Source organism: Colletes latitarsis, chromosome 9 (genome assembly GCF_051014445.1).
Source record: "Colletes latitarsis isolate SP2378_abdomen chromosome 9, iyColLati1, whole genome shotgun sequence".
In the NCBI taxonomy this organism is placed as follows: domain Eukaryota; kingdom Metazoa; phylum Arthropoda; class Insecta; order Hymenoptera; family Colletidae; genus Colletes; species Colletes latitarsis.
In genome coordinates, this window is record NC_135142.1 from 26500697 (window position 1) to 26518376 (window position 17680).

Consider the following 17680-nt stretch of genomic DNA (forward strand, 5'->3'; position numbering starts at 1 on the left):
ATATACGGGGAATACCTGTATTTGCTTTTGTAACATGTTACGTCATTTTACACGTATAATTTTAATGCATCTTAGTACTAACAATATCGTCCACTTTATTAGAGAAATGTACATAATCTATATTGTAAAACGGCACTTTTATGTTTAAGATCATCTGTATTATTCTGGAAATATGTAAGTAGAGAATGAAAAAATTACATCTAAAGTGCAAACAATAAAATTATTTTCCATTTTTTCTTCATTTTACTTTACATATTGCAATTTCAAACTAGGTAAGCGTTCCCAGATATTGTCCATTTAATTGGTTGTATTCTTTCACGAGAAATTTGAATACAAACTATACAGAGTGGTTCTATAAACTGATACAAGATACAATTCATTTCCAAGTATAGTAACAATGAATTGATGCAGGAAAATGTTGAGTCATAGATAAATTGTCTGTACCTTTGCTTAAAAACAAATTTGCTCCAGTTTCTAGAATCATTCTACATATATTGACAAAATTAAAATATAAATTTTCTACATTTAAATTATTGAATATTTTTTATTATAAATTGGCCATTTTCTTTTTAAATATGCATTGAGTACATAATTGAGAACACTAATTAATTATAAACCTCATTCTCACATTCATGCAATGAAAAATAAAATTTTGTCTATGACAAAATATAACAAGCATTAGTATAAATAAATTAAAACAAATATATTCAAAAAACAAATTCATTAATATTAGTATATTTAAAACAATTTAAAAGTTTAATATTTATGTTTATTAAATTAGTGTCATCTTTGACATTTAAACTGAATAATAACTTTGAATACATTTGTTTCTAAAGATGAATGATTATAAAATGTTGATATTCAATGATGAGATTAAATACTCGTAGTTCGAAAATGAATCCCAAAGTGGAAGCTTTGTATAACATATATATTAATTTACTTACTTCTAAAAGAAAATAAATAAAATACTTTACAAACCACAATAACTACATGTGTTTTACATCATTTTTCATTTTTATGCTAACTAAACTTAATATATTTTACATGTATCTGAAGCCAATTAAATGTTATATTATAAATCATAATTTAATAAAACCTTTTCATTTGCATGTTATTCTTATTCGAGAACCAAAATATTATTTTTTGTATTTTATCTAAATTGTTCTTAGTGGAATTGTTTGCATTTTTTAAACATAAGAATATTTAAATTAGTAATAATGCAAGAAAAAGAAAAATTTGTCTTAAAATGGAGTGCAGCCAATAGATTATGCTCAAATCATACAATATTAGTTGTAAAAAGGAATGTTTATCATTTCACATAGATTAATGTAAATGTTAAATCACATAGGCTATTTTTAAGACATGTCTTTGATAAATATATTTCATAAAATAATTATGACAATATTATCGATAGTAAAAATACTATTGTGACATTACAAAACATTACCTCTGTCAAAGATTTTGTTCTAAATATTTTAAACATTGTTAACATAGAACTATGTTTCTATCAATACTGTGAGAAGTCAAATTTTATGAAAAATGTTAATACAAAGTACAAATTCTACAAAACATGAAATATGAAAACTGTTAATCAATTGTTATTCTGCACCAATCGAGTGAAAATATGACATACTAATACTAAAAATATTATTTAAAACAATACGTTAATACCAAAAATATAGCACGACTTATATGAAAAAATAAATGTAGTTTTGACTGCACCTAATAAATTATATTAAATTATGGATGTAAAATTGTATCTTATGTATATACGCGTATGCTCGAAGAAAGCAATGCGCAATGAGTGATTTATAATACTACATGCACCAATACAGCAGAAGTCTGAAGTATGCAGTATGCAATGTAAATTGATGTAACACAAAATTTGCATTATTAGAACACACTTTCACAACGTCATCATAAGGAAATATTCATTAATTTCCTCCTATGTGACTTCTTTGTTTGTTTGCACCAATATTTTTTACCTTAGGTCAATGACGACTTTTCTTCGAACGTTTCCGTTTCTTTTTCTTCGAAATAACGGCTGTGTTCTCACTGATTTTAGGAGCGGTACCTTCGGTAATACTCGAAGAGATAATTGTTTGAGTTTTCTCTTGCATAGTACTCGCAACAGAAGACTGTCCCGTAATTTCTTCACTTTCGCTTTCTGCGTCGCTTGCTCCTGTACCAGTAATACTTTCTATTTCATCCTCCGCGTTACTTAATTCCAGCGAAATAATCTTTTCTCGTAGAGTTTCAACCTAATTTACATAAATGTATACATTACACATGTAAAACATGTTCAATGTAACACTAAAGTAAAATGGAGAAATTTTTGATGTAATAAAAACATGATATGTAAAACTACACTACATTATAAAACGAGTTTAAACATAAAATTCGTAATAGTGTTATGGCAATATTTAATATGTACCGTTACCACCAGTATAACTACAGTATTATTTGAAAGGAATATACTTGTACATGCTAAAGAATTTATTAGATAAGAAAAAACCAATAGTAGCATTACCAATAGTGTGAGAAGAGTTTGTTAGTGATCAGTGGAAATGAAATCAATGCTCAAGGTGGTGCAGGTTGCACTTCCATGGTCAGTGTTGGATTCTTGGAACAACAGACATAACTATTGAACTAATGTCGCCATCACAATTTGTGCATCGAAACAAAATACTATTAGCAGTAGCATGCATAAACACGCCTATAAGATTTTTTCAACCGTTCCTTCGTAGACTGCAGATGTATAAATGTATTAGAAAATACAGGTATAAATCTAAAAAACTTCATTAAAATTGTACTCAAACTTTTATGCGTTTCACATTTTCTTAACTATTTTATTAGGTCATCAGAATTTGTACTATCAGTTTCAATATTTATAGAATTATAAATTGCAATACATTGCTTCAGCTGATTGCTTTAATTTTTAGTATATCGTTCCTTGTATCAAACTTCGAAATATCAGAACTTTTATCATATACGTGTACCACTATAAACTTTCTAAATAAATATAGCTATAAGAAACACAAACAGTAATCGGGCACTAATTTTAAATGAAAATTCTTCTAACATCGGTAATATGAATTGAACATTTTTTAAGTGTCAGTAAAATACTTGAAAATTTCTAACATTCTACGGAGTAGCTTTCGCTTTTAACTCAGACCGTTTCTAATCCGTGACGTGATTAGAGAATTTCTGGTGCTTATATTCTGTGCAAATTCTATAATTTATAGTACCTGTCGCTCAATGAGCTTCTCGACGTATTCGACCGTTCGCACACGACGTTCACCCGTCACCTCATCCACATATTCCTCGGTACGTCGAGTGACCTTCTCGTCCACTACTTTTTCGGATTCGCGTATCTCTTTAGGGGGACCCACCTTGCTGCGTACAGCAAGTTTGGGAAAATCTGCACTAGACGGCCGTAACGTAGTGAACTATGATAGTAAGACAAACAAGGCACCGTTGTAGTTACAAAATATTGTAATAGACGAACACTATGTTAGAACCATAGACGAGCAGAGAAGTAATTAGTAACCAATTAAGTTAAATTGGTATGATAAAAAATGTTGGTTAATTTGTTTCAGACACATCGTTAGATTACATAGTCATTGATAGTATGATCGATGCAAGCGTATTTTTATGAATGCTTATTTACATCAGTTGCTTTCTCCAGTTCAGGAATAGGAGTGACAACGTCTTCAGAGTCCTGTATTGTATCTGCTTTATTCGTATTGTCCATCATTTCACTCATTTTTTTTATTACTATCTGCGCTTGGAGAGCATCCTAAACACGAATATGTAATATCAATAAACTGATTTAAATACTGTTTAAAAGATTTATACAGAGTGCCCCATTTCAGAGATAGATTCTACATAAAAAAACCTGTATATTGTACCTGTTCAAGAGATTTCAAACGCGCTTGTCTCCATGCTGCACGCTTTTCTGCCCTCAATGCTCTCTGTTCAGATGGACTCAAATGGCTTTCTTCATCTTCGTCCGAAATTATACCCTGCGAACGAAGAAAAATGTTAGACAACAAGTGTAAGTTTTTATCCAAATTTTATTTAATGTTTTAGATCAAAAGAATGTTATTTATTTATTTCTTATATTCGCATTGAATCATTTCAATCGATTATTAACATTTCAACAAAAATATTTATCTTTAAAATCTCTTTAGACACGATAGGCAAATTTTCAGAAGAAAATAATATATCCTACGATGTAACTCTTAATTTATCCAATTTTTTTTGGAATGATTTCGAACACGTGATTGTTATAAACGTAAAATTAATTGTAATGATTAAAAAGATTCAATAAAATCAATACCTCCTGTACCAATCTCTCCTTCAAGCGGCGTTCTGCTTTTGCTGTCCTTACACTGCTTGGAAGGTTCTGCAGAATGGGGATCGAACTTCGCGAGCTCAGTCTGCTACTGCAAGGTAACGAGCATGCACACTGACAAATCATATACATGTGCCAAAATTTTAATGTTTATTCGTTAAAAAAAAGAGGTACAAAAGCAACGTTCAATACAAAGGCGAAAGGGATATTACATGACTTATATACAAACGATAAAAATACACGATTAGACTACACTACACAACAACTAAATCTATGAATAATAATAGGGATCGGTACTAAGAGATTCTAAAAAATAATTATGTTTACAGTATAATTTCCTGAACAGAGGTGTCAGTATTTTATATAAATAAAACGACAAACAAATGTTAGTGTTAAATAAATAATAACTATTCTTCAGAATCTTTCAAGTGCGCTTTGCTTGCAGTGCGTGTAACGAACATGTGCTGAAGCGTACGTTTGTGATATCGAAAATTATATTTGAATATACATAGTCTCCATAAACTTATCACTTTTGACTTATTAAATGGAATACGTAAACTTTATTGTGCATTAAATGCCTATGTAAGCATAACCACAACCTTAACTGCAAGGTACAACGTGAATGTGAATTCATAAGCTTATGTACAAATATACGTTATTTTGTAAAAAGCAATCGCTAAGACATAACGAAATCATTTGTACGCTGGTTCTAATAAGCATGCATAGTGTAATAAAAATAATAGTCAATATAAGAAGCACCCGTTACGATATATATATACATATATATGTAGATATATATATATACATATATCTACATGTAAGAATTTGTTGTAGGTATAAAAATACTGATATTTACATAATATTCAGTCATTTTGTATTATGTTTATATGAAACATCAATACACTAGTCGATACCAGATGACTTTCTTGACTATAAAATCATCTACAGAAACGATATCTTTTATATTATTTTGTGAATCACCAATTAATAGTTATAATTAAACAATTCAATGATCAGATGAATATAAGTATTTTTCAATTAAAAGATAGCTGCCTAGTACAATACTTATACAATATAATTAAAAATGGCTATATCTAACATCTTACAACTGGAAAGTATAATCTGTATAATTACAATGTTTTGTATATTTCTATGTACAGAAACGTGTTTAAACTAAAAACATGCATTAAGTAAAAAAAAAAATGCTATAATACTCATGTATGTAAATACATTAATGTAAATTAATACAATTCTCTTATTTTTTTGCAATAAGTAATTGAGATCTATTGAGATCTAGTGCCTTACTATAATGTTTAAAAGATCGTATAATGCATACTTGATTCAGCGTATCAACTTTTAGTACGATCAGTGTCAAACAATTATACTGTTGCATAAAAGATGTATAGCTAGTTAAAAATGATAAAAATATTATTATATTATTATTTCAGAAAATTAAACTTTTTTTATTGCCACTGTTTTCTATCATTGAATGGTATACAGACGTGAGAGATGGAGACAAAGAAAGAAATAAAAAGGTAACAAGATTTTAATCACCACACTCTCAAATGCGTAGAATGAGTACAATTTAGCTTACTTAGGTCGTCGATTATCCTGATCTTCTAAGGTTTCCTCTAAATCTTCTAAACCTTCGTTTTCATCGAGTTGAGCCCACGATTTTAATTCATCTCGTGTCAACATGGCAATCTTCTTTTCTGAAAATATAATAATAATCATTTAAAATCGTACGGATTATTAATATCGAAAAGGTTTACAACGAAATATTAATAAATGATCAACCTTCTTCTTGTTTCATTTTTTCAACTTCATCTTGACTTAGAAAACTAAATACTTTTTCTGGAAAAGAGAAAACAAATAATTGTTAAGTAATGCGTTGTCGTGTTATCAGAAATTTGTTTGATAAGATGGTTCGAATAATATCAACCTTGTTTCGGGGAAGGTTTCAGATGCTCCTCCATGGCACTTTCAAACAATTTCTTTTTGTCACTAACCGACATCTTTACTAGCGGTGGTGTTGGAGACGGTGTTGGCGATAACTGCATTTTGGAACATTATATTAATAATATAATTTCATCAGATATTCAATAAAATGTAATCGCTTAGAAACAGATATTTCATTAATCGTAATATAACATTTTTCATAATGCTAACAAAGATATAATTGATAATAGAGTTCTATTCAATATACAGGGTACTCCCGAATAATATGTAAAAGCGGGCTGGAAGTGATTCCTTATGCAAAAATAAGAAAAATAAAAAGAATACAATTTTTACAATTCATTTTCATTCTTTCCTGAACGCAGTAATTCGTAAATGTTCAGTAACACGAAGTGAATCTTCAAACTTGATTATTTCGTAAACGGAGTCGAAATCGAAAAAATTTTGTTCTTTCTATTTCTCTTATTTTTTAATAAGGAATCACCTCTAGCCCGCTTTTACATATAATATACAAGGAATATCCTATATTCACAGGGTGTTCGGTCACCCCTGGGAAAAATTTTAATGAGGGATTCTAGACGCCAAAATAAGACGAAAATCAAGAATACCAATTTGCTGATAGAGGCTTCGTTAAAAAGTTATTAATGTTTAAAGTTCCGGCCGTATTGAATTTTTTTCTCGAAAATCCGCAAAATTTCGGGGGTATATCTATTCACCAAAAATGATTGTGATTGACCCCCGCAACCGAAAATAATTTTTTTAGAACGATTTGAAATTTTTTTTTTCCGTCGAAAAATTTAGGCGCCAAATTAGATTTTCGGTAAGGAATTTTTTTCTCGAGACTGAGTAGGATTTCGAATATATGTCTAATGACCAAAAATGATTGTAATTGACCCCCACAACCGAAAATAATTTTTCCAGAACGATTTGAAATTTTTGAATTTAATTGTTAATAACTTTTTAACGAAGCCTCCATCAACAAATTGGTATTCTTGATTTTCGTCTTATTTTGGCCTCTAGAATCCCCCATTAAAATTTTTCCCACAGATGGCCGAACACCCTGTATACTTGAACCTGTTGTGTACTAATGCATGTACATTTCCCAATTTGTACTCAAATAATGCAAAGTCACTTAGCGAATACGAATTACGTTCAATATAATAAAATTCTATAATGTAAACGTACCAGCATTCTCAATAAAGAGTATCAAGGAAAGAATAGTGGATTAGTGCTAGTTAAACAAGCTTTTTCAACCCACCTCAACCTGAATATTCCCATCAACAGAGCGTGCGTTCTGTCGCTTGTTAAAGGAAGCCGAAGTGCCAAGATGCCCCGTAGATTCGGAAGCAGTCAAAGGTGTTGGAGGAAGTTTGAAATGACTATGAGTAGTTTGGGTAGGACTATGGTAGACTTTCTTATAAGAAATAATTTGAGGATCCGAAGTATATTTGTCATGCAAGGGTAAAAGCTGTTCTCCCCTCGTAATGGTCGAAGAGGCATGATTGATCGATTTTTCTTTAGAAATAGGAGGAAGATCGGCAAAGGTTATGCTACGCTTTGGTAGAGAATTTTTTTTCTTTGGAGAAGGCAAGGTTTGGGCAGTAGTAGTACGACTGAAATTCGTTGGCGAAGTAAGAGTAGAAACCGGAGACTTGGTCGACGAATAATAATCCACCGATGTTCCAGTTCTCTCATTCCTTAGCGACTGAGTAAATAACACGAAGAATTGTATTAGTAAAATTAATGCCACTCTCTATTGCAAACTAAGGCATAAAAAAAAAACGTATAGAACTATCGTAAACTACATAAATAATGTATAAAAATCAGCACTTCTAATTTCTACATTCTTAAACAAGGATACATCTTTGTTCTCTAAATTTGAAATACTCATCTACACACAACTTGTAATTATACTTTAAAAACAGATTTATTTTCAGTACTACATCTCATACAAAATCTATATCCGAATTAAAAAGGAATCAGCTTTGAACTTATTCATCCAATCTTCTTTTTTTTTTTTTTTTACCATCTATACATTCAATATTATATCAATTGTACTATTATTGCAACAATTCATGCAGCTTTGCGCACAATTTTGTTTATATACCCTTCCAATGATTTTAAATGTATTAAAATCAACTTTATAAAGTTATTTCACATTTGTACCTTATTCTTCATTATTTTATACATATCAATGCATTGCAAGAAATTCTGAAATAATGTATTTAGTTAATATATATCCCAGATTGTAACTGATTACATAACAGGAACTGTAGTCTCTGTGTTACTAAATATGAACATGAAAAATTTATTCTCTCAGAATTTATAATGTTAATGGGATAAATGTAACTACTTCCAGAAGAACTTGACGCATTGATACATCCGAATAAAGCACCGCACATCATGTTTCATTATTATGTTGGTCAACTGGAACTTCAACATTAACATCATTTTTTTTTTTAGAGTTAGATAAATACTATCTTAGGTTTATACTTTGTAATAATATATAAACATCTGGTCCATTAGATTTATATCAACATATAACATTTATAGAAAATTTGTAGAATACAGTACATTGATTTATATATCAATAATGATATGAATTTACTGCAGCAGTAAGATCCAATAGTACTAGCACTTATAACTCAGGAAAAATGCTAGATGTATATACCTTATGAAATGATATTTTAAGTTCCAAAAAACATTTTGTCTTTCTTCTTCACTTTAAATTGTACATCATACAATATAATAAATAATTAAAATGATTTTTCTGAATTAATATTTCTGAGTACATTTCCTTGGTTGGTAATATACGCTTCGACTATTTTCTTTCATTTTAGGTAAATGAAATAAAAAATCAAGAGTATCTATGGATTGTAACACATAAATTATTCTCTACTGTATAATAAATCCATTCTGGAAGTAGTAAAATATCGTATTTTTCTTTACACGAGTTAGATAAAACTTTGTTAATGATATAAAAAAGACGTATCTAACGTTATTCACTACATATCGTACCAAAATAATTGTAGAAATATAAATAAAACAGATTTATACTTTCCTATGATTTCATAAACAGAGAACATTATACAAACAAGTTGATTAAAATTAATATACTGAAAGTGCTATAAGTAATAAAACAAACTTTGCATTAAATTATTTCTAAAAAATGACTACCTTTTTTTTAGATACGAATGTGGAATCTTCTTCTTTCAGTTGCCAAGTTGTGTATTGCAAAAAAAAATATTAATAACATAAATATTTGTTTCTCGTAAGAAAATGTAAATTTCAAGTATGTTAATATATAAATCTGTTTAAAAGTATAATAATATACTTTAACTTAGCATTCGCGTAAAAGATAGCAGTTATCTGCTACGACCGTAGTTGTTCTTTCTTACTTTCAGTAATTTTTGATACAGTACCTAAGAAAAATTCACACAATTTGTTAAGCTCAATCAGTTACAGCAGTCATCCGTTGCACATTTCTAACATTTTAAAATAGATTTGCAAAACAAGTCTAAGAATCAATGTACAAATATGACTAAAAAATATCTGTTAAATACGTGGGAAGTTCTTGTCTATGCTTTTCTGTCTACCTATCACAGAAATATTTTTTCATTTTCATTTTTTAACCGATATTTACGAACGAAGGAGCGATGAATATGTACACGATAGTTCTGTAGTTAAGGAAGATATCACACGCTTCTGTGACGATTACAATCTTTTGACCCCATATGGACCAAAGCAAAAAATCAATCACAAAATCAACTCAGCCAATCAGCATGTTTGCAATAATACACTTAACATTATAATGGCAGTATCAGTAACAAACGGAGTAACGATAGTTAAATTGTATATAACAATGATACGCATGAAACGCAATAAACAGTGATTATGTGAGTTATGACATGAATTCCTTAGAATAATTTATTATGGCACAGTCCTGCGGGTTCAGAGGTATGGACGTAGACACAGGGAAAATGAGTAGAGGGTCGAACGACTCACTCCTGTTAGAGGGCAGCCAAAGTAGCACTATCACCTTCCACTGTCTGTAAACATGTGAAATATCTCTTGTTTTGCTGCTCAGGAGAGCATGCGACGCTAAGAACACTGACAAATGTATACTTCATGCGTCATGAATTAACAAATAAATAATGAGATTTATGATGGGTATATAATAAGGACAAATAATAAAATCTTTCTAGTGACAAAGAATGGAAAATTTGTCTAAATGTTAAATATAATATTAATCTAAGTATAATAAACTGAAAAGTTTATATTTTGTTTCCTCTTTGATAACAGTCAAAAATTAGTACTTCGTTATTGTATTTCAATGTTTCTTTCCAGAATGTTGCACTATGTCGATTAAGAGAACTAAAATACATTTAAGTGAAAATACTTTTCATGCTTATGCACACGTATAAGGATGTACACAAATGCATAATTTATAATTTATTTTTGTAGGATGAAGTTTTTTAACATGTTAATTATCTATGTAGGGAAGAATTAAATTTGTTTTTTCTATAACATTATATTGTACCATAATAATTTTTCTATTTCTAAAATGTTTAAAAATTATTGTTTTCTATACATTCGACATTCATAGACTGAAATAGTTGAACATGTCCCTCCTTTTGTTTCAATGCCATTCATAAAGAGTGTAATATTTTTGTTAATAAATTATACATGTATGTATCCATAAATACACACATTTATATGTATGAGACAAATGTATGATTCTTAACTACTAATAAAATACACTAAAAAATCATGCACTCGTAGTAAACGAAGTGTAAAAGAAAAAGCAACATTAAAACAACTATTACAGTAATTATTCTTCGATGAAAATAAAATAAAATAATAACAGTTCTGTAAAATTATATTATAACTAATAAATAAATCAAGCACTTAGATATGCACAAATATTAGTGTTTTATATCTATATTTATATATTATTCATAGAAACACCTAAAAACGCTAAAAAGAGTTCTAAGATAAGATAAAAGGAAATTAAGAACTATTTAATCGTACGAAACTTTTTTTTATATATGATTTAAATGTTATCGGACAACTGTAGTATTTGCATAAAACATGAAGTCCTGTTAGTAAAATAAAATACTACTTGCAAATTAGTCTTATCTTTAAAAGCATGCAAAATTTTCAATTTGAAGATTATACATATAATAGAAGTACTTACATTTGTATTTTGAGGTGCTAAAGTGTGTTTGCTCATCACGATAGTAGTTGTTTTGAGATCTTTAGTACCACCAGGTGATTTTGGCGGCACCATATCAACAGGACTATTGGATTTGCTCACTAATGATTCAGCTGCTCTTACTACATCTAATACCTGTACCAAAACATTCAATATTAAAACTAATATTGCTTCTACTAGCATAACTGATAATACAATTTTATACTCGTTTATGTAATTATATAATGATACACAAACGAAACTAATATACGATCATAAATCTCACTTTTTCAGGAGTCGATTTTTCTCTATGTTCGATTAAAGCACGTTCCCTTTCTTCTTGTTCCCATGCAACAAGTTCAGCTTTCATTTCCTGTTCTTGTCTTAGAGTTGCCGCTTCTTCGTCATCGCGATCCAAACTGGATATACTCTGTGATAAGGACTTAGTACCATCTGTTGTAGATTCCTTTAATTCTTTAGATGTTCTAGACTCTTTCGAGTCTTTACCATCACATACTGGTAGCACAGACTCGACTTCATTTTTGTCATACCCTTTGCAAACTACTAATGTAATTGTATTTCCCGAACAACGAAGTATATTTACTGCTTCTTGGTGAGTTGCGCCTAGTAATGATGTACCATTAACTTCTAATAGTCTCATGCCCACCTATGGTTGATGATACACAAAAATTTCATCACATAAAACTCTTGTTGCTAGTAAAGTAGTTAGTGATCAAATTGATATCAATACTATTGATGATATTCAATCAATTCGATAACGAAAACTCAATAAAAAGTATTGATATGTATCAAGATTTTGAGTACTAGGTATCAACTTTCTATAACGATACTTATTGGTATCAAATTTATTTACTATCTTATAAACATATCGATACCCGTTTGATTTGGTATCGACCCGATCACTAAAAGTAGTATAGAGATTATTAAACATAATTACCTTCAGTCTTCCATCTCTTTTAGCTGCACCGCCTGAATTAATCTTAGATATAAAAACTCCTTCGTCTGTATGATCCAAGGGATTACCCTTTTGTCCTCTAAGTCCGCCTTTAATGTGCATACCCAGTTTTTCACCTGGCTCTTTTGTAATAACCAATTCCTAGAATGTAACAAATAATGAAAATTAATTTCAAATATATTTTTATTAGTTTTAATATTATATTACTTAACGTTTACAAAATTTAAATATTTATTTCTTCAATATTGTCTTAAGGTATTAGAACTTTCAAAAGATCTAAGACGTTTGTATCAAAATTTGGTATCTATTTTTACATATGAAACATTAAACCAAAAATTATTAACGTATATGGTGACTGACATATTATTATGTCCTTTTAACGTGGCATGAAGCATGTAAAGTGAATAAAAAGGCAATTGTGAGATTCTACTCAATCTCAGCCTAGGCAGAAAAGCAATTGTTCGTGATTTGGTGCTGATTTTCAGTCTTAATAGAAAGATAAGCATAGCATCAAAAAATCAAAATAATACGCGTATTATGCATCAAAGAACAAATCATAGGACTTGAATACTTACCGTCACAGGGATGTACTCTATTTCGACCAGCTTGTAGGACAAATTATAAATAATGATATTAAGTATGGAAATTATCACGAGTGAAGCACCTAGTGTCATTGTTTGGAGATAATAAGCTTCAGTTAACAAACATAATGAGATAAAAAATGTTCATTGATACTTTGCTGAATGACCAATGTATACAGAATTAATTCCTTAACTTTCTTTGTTAGCCTTAAATTTGTTAAATATTTGAACACCAAAAATAATGAAAACGAAGTATTGTGATGAACATTCTTTGTGAACTTGTGACTTGCAAACTCGTACTTTTATAAGCGTGTTTGAACTAGGAAGCTATTTCTTAGTTTAGAAGCAAGAACTTTATGCAGTGACTAGCCAAGCAACAAGTGCAGAAATTAATAATATCTTACTTGATAATTTTCCGGCAATGGATCATGTTGAACTGTAAGCATAATTTGATCTCCTGGTCGCAGAAGTTCCATCACAGCCTCTTGATGAGTAGCTTTCGTTACATCTGTACCATTTACTTTCAGTATTCTGTCACCCATCCTTAATTTGCCAGATTTTGCAGCTATACCGCCAGGCACGACCTAATTTCAATACAATAATTGTAAAATAATTTTATAATTTATTTTACAATAATATATAAATATACATATCTAAATGGAACATGTGCATTACATAAAAAAAGGATCAATTGTAAACTACTTATTGTTCAAAAGTGGCGTAAAACTTACATGAGATATAAAAATTCCAGGTTCTTTTGCACCAAACGGGGTGCAAGAATGATCTGTACCTCCAATGATACTGAATCCTAAGGATCCTTCTTTTACAAGGACAACATCCTAAACAATTAATGTTTTATTATTGATAAATCAAACATGTTTTACCGCCATTCGGTTATAGTACAAGTGAAACAAGTAATATGTATAATTTGAGATCATAAAGTTATGCATTATATTTACACATACATTGGTTCAGCCTATAAAACGTAGAAGAGGAGAATGTACTTAGTTTATACTACTTACCTATTTCCATGCCAGAGGATAAGCACCTAATGTATCAAATAATATAACATCCCATATAACCAAATTTCTAACAAATATTTCCAGTACATATCGAAACGGCAGCAACGAATTTAGGATAAGTAAGCATGCAATAAAACATAGTATAATTTATAGAAACAAAACTAAATACACATATAAACGATTTTAACAATAGTTTTTAATCCGCTTTTCTTCAGAATCTTTGCTCGACCACTTTAATGAAAACATTACTTCGTTCGACGGAAAATTGTACCGCGATCTTACATCAATATCATATAAAATGATACAAGATCGCAGTTTATAAAAATATTAGTTTCTTTATTGAGCATGCAAAAAGGAGACTATTTTACCATTATTTTATAAGTTATTTAAGATAAACGATCGATTGCAATGGAATATGTTTTCGAAAATATTATGGTATTAGTATCGTTTTATTACCCAAATTCGAATGTAGGAATTTCGTTAAACAATATTACCAGCATTGTGATTATCATCCAAGCATGGAAATAAGTTAATAAATAACGACCATCAGTGCTTAAATATTGCTTAAAATATTTGAAGAGTGCAGACTTTCCCTCGTTAAAGACAAAGTAATTGTAATTTTAATAATATTGAAGATTACAGGGACATAACAGGGACTAGAATTGATTGCTTAGATCAAGAATACATGTTTGTCATTGGCCAGTGTTATATAAAAGGATGGTCAAAAGTTCCCTTAAAGCAAATTAAATCTATCATAAATCAGTCGATGAAGAACTCAGAGAATATAATTTGATTTAGGGCTATTTTTGACCATCTCATTCAGTTGCACCCTTTTGTCGAAACTTTGTCTGTTATAAATATTTTAATTAAGAAACAGAGTCAAACAATATTGTCTCGATGAAATTGTTTGAAAAATCACTTTCGATAAACTGCATGTACATAATGATTCATGCATCTAACTACCAAGCACATACCTCAATAATCACTGGTTGCACCGACTGGTTGTCGGTCACCCTAGTTACGACGGTCTCGGTGAGAGTGCTCTTTGTGATGGTCTCAGTAACTTTACCAAGTGTGGTGGGAGCCGGAGGAAAATTAACATCCCCAGGTAGACTATCAGGCTGCTTTATTGTCACTGTCACGATAGGGCCTTGATGGGAATCTGGCGATGGCGAGGAAGTAGGAGGACGAAGGAAATGTGCGGGGATCATAGCCTGAAATTCTTCGTTGGTGATAGGCTTCGATACCTGTATGTCCTCCTGGGGCGAGATAGACCTAGGCTCTGTAGAAGAAGTAGGTGTCGAGCTTGTAGTTGTCGCGAATGCGATCGTCGGTTGCGAAATGCTATGTCTCGGTGCAGGCTGCGGATGAGGTTGGCTATTTGTTGGACTCGGCGATACTGAAGAAACGTTCTTAGTATATCCTGATTCTGTAACACCGTTCATTTTTGGCACCTCGGTGGTTTCGATTTTCATAGGCGGCGGCGTCTTTGAAGTAGGACTCGGTGATAAAGCTCTGTCGACATCAATAGATCGTCGATATCCGGTATATCCTGGTCTATTTGCTATATAACTATTGGCATTATATAATCCTGTATACGGTTTAGGTGCACCAATGACGCGCGGTGACTTTTCTGAAGGTGTTACGACCGTGGCTGCGTTTGCTTGCGAAAGTGGAATTTCACGTTCGACTACTAATCGAACGAATCTTTCTAAGCCTGTTAGTAGAGCAACTGCCTGTTCGTGTTTGGCTCCCCTCATTTCGACTCCATTAATCTGAAGAATAATATTACAACAATATTTCAGACAAAGGGACAATAAAATATAACACATGGTGGACCATAAATCACTTTCCCTTCTAAAAGCTGTATAATTTTTTTTTATTATACTTACAGATATTACTTTATCTCCAACTAATAATTTACCGTCTTTCTGTGCTACACCACCATCAGTTATTCTTGAAATGTATATTGCCTAAAAGAAAAATTAAGAACGTAGAAGTATATAGAAACAAAATTAATAATTTCATATCTTACATCACTATTGTCCTTGAATGGCGGTGAACCTTCTCCACCAGCAATACTAAATCCAAGTCCATTTTGGTCCCGTATTAACGTTGTATGAACAAGAACGGGTACCATTGGTTCATTACCTGCTTTCACCGAAGTTATAGGTTCCGGGATTTTTTTGGTCTAAACAAACCAATGAATATCTTTAAACAGTATTTTGGGTTTATAATGCATGTATCAAATTTTTAATTATTTACAGTTAACTATATATACCTTAATAGTTTCATGAAGTAAAGAAGCGTCACCATTTTCTAAATTATGCGATAAACCTGTAGACGAAACGTGAGACGTCGCACTTGGAGCTCTACTTGTACTCAAACTAGAGCATACCGAGTCTTTTCTTGAAGATATCTATTTAAATGTCATAAATAATATTAATTATATGATTAAAAAGATACATGTAATGATGCATTACCTGTTCGTATGGCGGTAATATCCTTGTAACTTCTCTCTGAACTACTAGTACAAGAACACGTCCACATGCTTTTAGAACTTCTACAGCATCATAGTGACCTACATTTACTACTGAAACTCCGTTTACAGACAGCACTTTATCCTCTACTTTTAAACCTGCCAAATCTGCAGGCCCGCCTACAAAGTATAATAATTATTTTATAAGACAGCTAAACAGACTAGATAATTTTTTACTTTCCATAATTATGCAAAATTGAATTTTTTAAATCCATAAGAATTTAATGGTTTTACCTTCGGTAACTCTGGAAATAAAAATGCCTTCATCGTCGCCTTTGAATGGAGTTGAACCGATACCACCAGCTATTGATAAACCAAGACCACCTGTTGTTCTCTCAATATGAATTTCATATTGTTCCTCTCGTATTTCTATCGTTGGTTCAGCATCAGATATTGCACCTATACAAAAGTAAACTTTGTTATTTTCATACAAGACGGAGGTTGTAACATGGTTATGTTTTACTGATTTACCGCCATTTCTTATTTTTCTTACAAAACATCGGAACTTCCTAGACATTTTTAACTTTCATAAGTAATACTTAGTATTGTTTGTATTTTTAATGAAACATTTCTATTTTATAACGCTCACTTCTTGCAAGTAGATTTGCTACAGTAAAGCAGATTGATAATCAGATAACAGATAAGATAGTTCATGAAAAAAAATATCTTATCACGGTCTTTCTGTTTGCTGTTAATGATTACGAGAAGCAGTTGTATTAAGAAGTCTGAAAACGTTCAACACGGAACGTAGCTTAAAATGAAAAGCTATAATACGTGAAGTATAATTTTACTCTAAATTTAATTTGTGTTTTATAAAATTTCGCGTTCCAAAAATTTTTTAGCTACTATTCTCAAGTATAAACACAAAGATATTTAATAAAATAAAACGAGATGAGTATCTTTTTGAGTATTATAATACAGCTATGATTATTTTACCTTGACTCTGAGTGTCAAAATTGTCTGTAGATTCTGTGGTCGCCGACGTGGGTGCAGCAGTTTCATCACTTTTCTTCATAAGTGCCTATGTACATTAAATATTATAAGATTTGTTTTAC

The 17680-nt window shown here is 30.7% G+C and overlaps 1 protein-coding gene across 8 annotated transcripts in view; it reads right to left on the bottom strand.

Annotated features, from left to right (window-relative positions):
- Positions 1 to 1059: 1059 nt before the first annotated feature.
- Scrib (scribble planar cell polarity protein) overlaps positions 1060 to 17680 on the bottom strand; it is a 35886-nt gene continuing 19265 nt past the window's right edge. Inside the window, exons 14-36 of one of the 8 annotated variants that reach the window (XR_013080364.1) lie at positions 17562 to 17646; positions 16860 to 17024; positions 16570 to 16745; positions 16368 to 16505; positions 16122 to 16277; positions 15979 to 16059; positions 15061 to 15861; positions 13796 to 13903; positions 13469 to 13648; positions 13059 to 13088; positions 12466 to 12624; positions 11794 to 12174; positions 11511 to 11663; positions 7572 to 8018; positions 6300 to 6411; positions 6155 to 6211; positions 5952 to 6069; positions 4343 to 4448; positions 3912 to 4025; positions 3671 to 3799; positions 3249 to 3449; positions 2531 to 2622; positions 2122 to 2261 (exon numbers count right to left, since the gene is read on the bottom strand). Coding sequence is in view for 7 of the 8 variants with exons in the window: in XM_076773708.1 (XP_076629823.1) it covers positions 1992 to 2261; positions 3249 to 3449; positions 3671 to 3799; positions 3912 to 4025; positions 4343 to 4448; positions 5952 to 6069; positions 6155 to 6211; positions 6300 to 6411; positions 7572 to 8018; positions 11511 to 11663; positions 11794 to 12174; positions 12466 to 12624; positions 13059 to 13088; positions 13469 to 13648; positions 13796 to 13903; positions 15061 to 15861; positions 15979 to 16059; positions 16122 to 16277; positions 16368 to 16505; positions 16570 to 16745; positions 16860 to 17024; positions 17562 to 17646 (4167 nt within the window). In the remaining variant the exon portion in view is untranslated. Of the gene's footprint in view, positions 2262 to 2530; positions 2623 to 3248; positions 3450 to 3670; positions 3800 to 3911; positions 4026 to 4342; positions 4449 to 5951; positions 6070 to 6154; positions 6212 to 6299; positions 6412 to 7571; positions 8019 to 8047; positions 10363 to 11510; positions 11664 to 11793; positions 12175 to 12465; positions 12625 to 13058; positions 13089 to 13468; positions 13649 to 13795; positions 13904 to 15060; positions 15862 to 15978; positions 16060 to 16121; positions 16278 to 16367; positions 16506 to 16569; positions 16746 to 16859; positions 17025 to 17561; positions 17647 to 17680 lie in introns of those variants that run through there. The other 7 variants (XM_076773711.1, XM_076773708.1, XM_076773710.1 and 4 more) reach the window with 7 other exon arrangements.